The 7797-nt window shown below is 34.8% G+C and overlaps 1 protein-coding gene across 1 annotated transcript; it reads right to left on the bottom strand.

Moving 5' to 3' along the window:
* Window positions 1-5554: 5554 nt before the first annotated feature.
* LOC145130647 (uncharacterized) lies at window positions 5555-7454 on the bottom strand. Its single transcript, XM_079065418.1, has 3 exons — window positions 7115-7454; window positions 6760-7032; window positions 5555-6666 (listed from the first exon to the last, which is right to left on the bottom strand). The coding sequence occupies exons 1-3, from the start codon at window positions 7452-7454 to the stop codon at window positions 5555-5557; spliced, it is 1725 nt and encodes a 574-aa protein (XP_078921544.1).
* Window positions 7455-7797: the final 343 nt, after the last annotated feature.

The following is a 7797-nucleotide window of genomic DNA, read 5'->3' as shown; positions in this document are numbered from 1 at the left end:
AATATTCTTAAGTACCTTCGGAGGACCAAGGAATGGTTTCTAGTCCTCGGTGGGAGTGATGACTTAAGGGTGCGAGGGTATAGTGATGCCAGTTTTCAAACCGACAGGGACAACTACCGTTCGCAGTCGGGCTGGGTTTTTACTCTAAATGGAGGAGCAGTGACTTGGAAAAGTTCCAAGCAGGAGACCGTAGCTGATTCAACGTGCGAATCAGAGTATATAGCAGTGAGCAAAGCGTCAAAGGAGGCGATATGGTTGAAGAACTTCATTGGAGACCTTAGAGTTGTGCCAGCCATAAAGGAGCCTATGGAAATTTTCTGTGATAATGAAGGAGCGGTTTCCTTGACCAAGGAACCGAGGGATCATGGCAGATCTCGACATATCGACAGAAAATATCATTTTATTCGAAATCGGGTGGAAGAAGGACTCCTCGTAGTGAAGAAGGTATCGTCGGAGGATAACCCATCAGATCCCCTTACGCAGGGACTGAGTAGGGTTAAGCACGTGCAGCATGCTAGGAACATCGGGCTGAACGACGATATTAGTTTAGATTAGATAGTTTAGAAATGTGTAATAGATAAATGTAATTGACATTTGATGATTAAATAAAAGAGTATTATTTATAAGTAAAGATACTGTCTTGTGTTGATTGTTTACCTATTGTTTCATTTTGCATGTTTTGACTTCCTGAATAATAAGATTATTCGAACGTTCCACAGTCGCTCATACTTTGGGAGTAGGTATGAAAGAAGATTGTCATGAATTGGTGTGTAGATTGTCTAAAGTGTATTAGACATAGCAAAGGTTTGCTACAACGTTCATGAGTGCTTATGAGTTTGATTTGAGCATTGGATTAAACCCGCGCTTGTTGGAATCACTTCATGGAATTTATCTCGAGTGATCGCAAGACGATAATATCATATGGTCTTGAAACCTAGATATATGGTTTATTAGTTGCAAGTTGGTTGTGCATTGATAATGCGTAAACGCATCAATAACTTGATGTTATAAAACACATTGTTGTGCATGATTTGATGAGTGAATGGTAAATACATATAAGTCGAAGTTTATCTGTTCCTTTTATCCTAAGAGCGTAAAAGCGATATTTGGGCCCCTCGATGATTTTGTTTGACTTATGTGTCGGGGCCGGTCAGGACTGAATTGATGTGTTCAATTAAGTTCTATGTCAGACAAATCAGAGATCGAGAAACAAACTGATGGACAGTAAGTATGACTATGTTCCATGTATTTGTCCGCACGATATCTACAATGGAGGACTATACGATCCCTTATCTAAAGGACAAGTTACTGATAAGATCAGAGTTCGACAGCATCTTTGAGAGCTACGATTGCTAATCGGATTATGTTTGCATCTATAGTTACTAGACTTATCCAAGTGGGAGACTGTTGTATTAGTGTCTAAGCCCGTAACTATATTTGGTATGTACTTGACCCGGTTGTGCATGGTCCTTTTGGGTTGCCTTCACCAGAGCAACTTGACAGGGTGATTTATGAAGAGAGAGGTTATTATGGTTTATTAATATATTATATGAATAATATATTAAAGGAGAAATCATATAGTTTAATTAATATTAGACAAGAGTTAATTAAGAATTAATTCTGTGGCTGAAAGACATTAATTAAATAAAGGGGACTTAAACTGTCAAATGTGTGATAATTGAATATTGGGCTGAGAAGCCTTATGGACTAGGCATGGACGAAATTAGGGATGTGTCCATACTAATTTCGGCCATAAGGGCCCTATTCCAGAAGCTTCCTAGGATTGCTTAAGGCCTAAGTTGTCCGTTAGGGTTTTGACTAAAACCCTAGCAGCACAAGTAAAAATAGAACCCCTAGGGCATCATATTTCGGCCACTTGAAACCCTATAAGAGTTCATAGCCGAAATTGTGCCTCTCCCCTCTCTCCAATATCATCCTCATGCTTGTGTGGTGTTTGTAAGCCATTAGAGGAGTGACAATTGTGACTCTAACCTCCAATACAAGAATATTCAAGCCATTGTTGAAGAGGTAATCATCTAGATCTGTTTTCATATGTTATTTTCGAAATATATATGCTAGATCTAGTGTTCTTAAGTCTTGGATGAATTGCATGTACAATAGAGAAACCTAGATCCAAGCTTTAGGGTTTGCATGAACACATAGGATGTTCTTTCGTATAAAACCCATTAATTATAACACATTATCCAAAATATTCATTTGTTTTACTCTTGGTCCTTATTTTATAGTTTGGTTGTGGTTTTGGACCCTCATTCTAATCGTTGTTCAGGTAAATTGTTAAGTTCCTTCATGTGCCATCCACGTGAGGGTATTTTCAACTTTGTGTCATAAACAAAACAAGTAATATTCACTTTATTTACTTATATTGATGAGAAGAGAAAATAACATGCATGCATTTTTTCATTCTTTGTTGAACGACGATAAGGAGTTGGATGGTGGTGGTAAGGTGTTTAGTGGTGAGGAAGGAGATATATATATATATATATATATATATATATATATATATATAGACAGAGAGAGAGAGAGAGAGAGAGAAAGAGAGAGAGGGGAAGGGGTGATATGGTTGTTTTTTTTGTTTCGGTGTAACATCCGATTTCCAGGAACGCTTTTATGTATTAACTAGAATTATTAAGTTTTGGGGTTCTCACTGGGTAGCGGCACGATGGATTTAGAGGGTGTGGCGCAACTAGTTTGTGATGTGACCATTAATGAAACTTGCGGCGGCGAAGGGCCTTTTGGGCCAAACTATAGAGCTTTCAAGATTTAGGCCTATTTAAGTGCTCAGTTCCCTACAGTTTCGTCATTTGACAGCCTCTACCTTCAAAGAACATTCTCTCTTTAAACCCTAGCCCCCATTTGATAGTTTGTGTGTTTTGGCGTCATTTTGTGAAGATCAAGGGAAAGAAGCTTGAATAAGTAGTTTGGAGTGTGATTCTTTGGTATTCCAGCAAGAAGATCTTCTTTTAGACCTTTTGTGAGTAAAAATTTACCAACTTTATACTTTTGTATTGCTAGATCTAGGTTATGGTTGTCTTGGAGGTCATTTTGGTCTCTTATCCTTGTGTTCTTGGAGTTTGAAGAACTCCAGAAGCTATTGGTTATGTTTTGATGTTTATGGACCTAAATTATTAAAGAAATAGGGCATTCATATGCTTACCTTGAGCCATATATATTTGTTTTAACCCTTTTGATGAGTTTTGGACATAGGGTTTAGATTATTGGATGATTAAGTCTTGCTTACGGATAAAGTTGGAAACTTCATCCATCAAGACCTTTGTGAGAATCAAATCAAAAGTTTTAAGATTTGGACTTAAGAGATTAAGCCCTTAACGAGGAAGGTTGTTAAGCCATATTCACGGCACGACCAGATTCATGGCTCGGGGAAAAAGCTCGAAGAATTCACAAATATTTTGTCGCCTAATGGTCACGCCGCAAACAAGGGTTGGTCACGACGTGATGGTCGTTGACGTTTTGACCAAGTTTGACTTTTGGTCAAACTTGTGAGGTTTGAGCTATAGTATGAGGTTTGACCTCTATTTGGTTATAAGTAGTTTGGGCGAGCTGTTTATTGTCTGAGATTGTGAGATTACTATTATTAACTTTAAGTGAGTCTTTACATTATATTACTTATGTCATGATTGGATCCTCTATGTGTTGGATGCATGTGTAATACTATGACATGTCAGTATGCTTAACTAGACAAGTATGTTCTTAATTATGGTTATTGCTTGATTTATTATTGATTGGTATGGTGTATGACTTGTTGGTCTGATGACAAGATTGGGTTAGGCTGTGAGTCATACAGTGTTAGGTAGGATGATGACAATATCAATTTAGGTCATGATTCAAACATTGTTGGGTGGGTTGATGACAAGATCGAAACAAGCTGTGAGTCAAAGAGTACCCAATTGGGATAATAGCGAGATCGGAACTAGCTATGAGATAAAGAGGCTCAATACTTGCATGTATAGCTATTAATGTGATGTTTGTGATATTTTGGGAAACTCCCTAAGTTTTGTGCTTACAGTTATGGATTAAATGTTTTTGAGGTTGTGTGTGGCATCCCCAATTTCACGGCCAGAAAAGACCGACTTGTTTATGCTTATTTAAAAATCAGAGTATCCTTTTGAAGAATAAGATTGCGGAATTTGTTCCCAGAAAACATGATAATGATATTATCAAAGCATTTTTGAAGAAATGTATTTTATTTATATTAAGACACTGGGATGTAATCGTCAATATAGAAACATAAGCATAACGAAATATTACAAGTCTTACAGTAATTAAACTAGTGGCCTAATACTCCTTGAATCTCTCAGCAAAATGTATCTTTCATACCGCTACCTGTGATATAATAAACTGAGTGAGTCAGCAAAATGTATCTCTCAACAAAATGTATCTTTCATACTTGTGATATAATAAACTGAGCAAAATGTATCAAATCCCACAATATTATAACATATATATATATATATATATATATATATATATATATATATATATATATATATATAGAGAGAGAGAGAGAGAGAGAGAAAGAGAGAGCTGGGTTCAAGTATTCTAACTAATTATTGTGTGGATGTAAGGATTAATATGGACCAATCATTTCAAAACATGATAAAAGGGTATATTTGTAACTTTAAATTATAATTAATAATATTAATTTATTAAATCAAATATTAATACCCTATAATTATGGTTAGTTACATTATTTTCTTTCTAAGCCTATTTATATTTCTCAATCGTCGGCCGTCCTCATCGTTACAAACCTATTTGACGAACACTCTTCTTCCTAGATGCTGTCGATTTGCTGAACACCCTGCCACTAATTTTTGCTTTTGGAAATAGTGCCGATAATTATTGCATCGTAACCATCAAGGCTGATGTTGGTAACGTTGAAGCCTAGTAAGTCTTTATTTCCTTAAAATATATTTTAAACGATGATGATGGGGAACTTTTTATCATATATATATATATATATATATATATATATATATATATATATATATATATATATATATATATATATATATATATATATATATATATATATATATATATATATATATGGTAATGGCTAAATAAACACCCTCATTTACTAGAAACACAACCTATGCTAAAAAAACACCCTAATAAAAAAAAGTCAACAATATCATTTTACATCGAAGTTTGTATACCCTACTTTTTGTTTTTTTTTTAATTCACGTGCATTCTTTTTATTTTTATTTTCTTTACTTTTTATTTATATTTTCTTTTTTATTTTATGCTTGAATATTAATATTTTTTTTGGAGTATTTAAAACATAAATATATATATATATATATATATATATATATATATATATATATATATATATATATATGATTAATTATTTATTTTTAATTAATATAGATTAATAACGTATATATATTTGTATATTATTTAATAATTAAATATAAATGAATATATAAAAACAAAAATATGATGCAAAAAACAATAGCATTAGCAATCCTTCATGAATACATAAATGCATAATTCGAGAGAAAATTAATACCCTCTAACAATCCTCTATAGTTATAAAAGGTGTTTCAGGATTGTAAGGTTTCAGTTGTCTATAAAGTTCTAGACGTGACATGAACATAGTTTCCCATCCAGCTGCACATGGGGCTTTGTGGCGGATCCAGAAAGCTGAAATGGTAGGCAGCAGGCAATATTCTTCTAATTGTACCATCACATAATGATTACCATATACAAGTGAAATCGTAATAACGCCATGGTACAAAAATTCTTCCGGACCTTTCCAAAGAGGAAAGAACGTGAGAGAGCCTTGGTTGGTTAAAAAAGTAAGGACTACACCAAATCTGTTGGCAATGAGGATACCTGTTTCAGGCATAAGTAACCAGTATCTTTTAGGTGCCGGCGATTCTAAGAAATTCAACGAAGTATATAGTTCATCGATTCCATCAGTGAAAACTCTAGCATATGCATCGTATGAACTCAATAACTCGTCTAGTAGTTGACGTCGAACATAGAGCCAATCATTCTCGCCATACCCAAGACAAACAGATATTGCTCGAAATCCACAGTTTCCATCCCCCTCTACATCTTGTATATGTGTGATGTAAGGATGAAACATCACTTGAATTTCATCTATTAGTCGATGATTGTAGCATGATTGAGGCTCTTCCTTCAAGTCTGGAATTTCATTCAAGTCTGGCTCTTCTTTCAAGTCTGGAATTTCATTCAAGTCTGGAATTTCATTCAAGTCTGGAATTTCATTCAAGTCTGGAATTGTGGTTATGTATGAACTATGTCTTGCCGGTTCCCTATTGTTCAACTCAACAAATTTTAGCATGGTTGAAAAGCTGCGTCTTCTAGGAGCTTGATTGATAGAATCAGTTTGTTTTTGTTTTTGTTTCTTCAAACTTGGTCGTCCACGTGTATTTTTTTGAATTGCGGGTTCTCTAATGTGTGTTTTACTAGGCTGGAATATATCTAGTAGCTTTCTCATCATGCTTTTTTTCACAGCTTCCGGTTGCTTATTGTAGGTTTCTTTAAACATTTCAAATTTACCATCACCACATATATCTTCATTTTCCATAGGAATTGACGGTGAAATTTTAAGCTTTCTCCAGAATACATCTATCGATTCCAATGGAATACACTCACCTGCATTGAAATATCATTAATATATAAACAACCAATATATAACTTAAATTTAAAAAATAATTGTCAAATGTACCCACCGCAATAAGTCGAAACACGAAAATTTGTGTTCGTGTTTGGAGACAATCATGCTCTTTTCAAAACTCTCATTTATTGCAGTAAGTTGAGACTTCACAAACCGATCAATAGCACCAACAAATTTAGCTAAAGAATAATTTTTTTCTTGTAAGTACTTCTTTAACGCTGAATGTTGGCCCTCAACTCTGCTACTGGTTCGTTGTCCAAAGTTCAGATGTTGATCAATCCAAACAGAGACAAACATTTCCTTATACTTGTTTAACCAAACATCGTCCAAATATTGTAAGACATCTGGATTTATATAAATGTTATTTATACATAAAAAGCCTTCTAAATTTATAAACAAGTAATTAAAAAATAAGTAGCATTGTACCTTGATGTTCTCTTAACATTGACTGCAGTTTTCTGTAGTTTTCAGTGTATGATGTCCATGTTGGAGACTCAACAAGTATACTCCACATAGCACGAAAGGATTTCCACTCAGCTTTCAATGGGATTAGCGTCTTACAATGCTTTCTAATATTTTCGGTAATGTGCCATCCACAAAGTAAGCGAGTTGCATAAGGGAAAACTTGTTGGCATGCATTCACCAATGCCAATGAGCAACAACGTCGCCTCATCTGCCGGAGCACAGCAACCGCCGAAGATCGATTCCACCGGAGCACACCAGAGCGTCGCCAACACAAAATACACCATCCATCGATCTGTCTCATTAAACGGTTTCTCTTTTCCGGCAGCGAAGATCTAGGCGATGCTTACGTCGGCGATGATTACCATAACTCTCTCTCTCTCTATCTCTCTCTCTCTCTCTCTATCGACGTTTTATACTTTTCCGGCGGCATTGCCGCTAGCCGTCGGCGATGATGACGGTGGTTGGACTGAAATAACCAAAATTATATTTTAAATTTTGAAATAAATAGACAAAGTTAGAAATTTTACCTAAACTGGATTACATGGTTAGATTAATGTTGATCTATCTTTTTATAATAAAATATAAGTTGTTATTAGTTATATCGATATTAATGTGGTTTTATTATATATACAATTTACAAGATG

This window comes from Lactuca virosa, chromosome 8, assembly GCF_052849685.1.
Source record: "Lactuca virosa cultivar CGN04683 chromosome 8, Lactuca_virosa_CGN04683_v6, whole genome shotgun sequence".
Taxonomy (NCBI): domain Eukaryota; kingdom Viridiplantae; phylum Streptophyta; class Magnoliopsida; order Asterales; family Asteraceae; genus Lactuca; species Lactuca virosa.
This window is presented reverse-complemented; position numbering and strand designations above follow the sequence as displayed.

Excerpts from the sequence above, each read along its gene's own strand:
- LOC145130647 (XM_079065418.1), bottom strand. The coding sequence starts at position 7,454 with ATGAGACAGATCGATGGATGGTGTATTTTGTGTTGGCGACGCTCTGGT. Across the intron at positions 7,033-7,114 it reads AATGTTAAGAGAACATCAAG|ATGTCTTACAATATTTGGAC; the intron begins GTACAATGCTAC and ends ATATAAATCCAG. Across the intron at positions 6,667-6,759 it reads ACACGAACACAAATTTTCGT|GTGAGTGTATTCCATTGGAA; the intron begins GTTTCGACTTAT and ends ATTTCAATGCAG.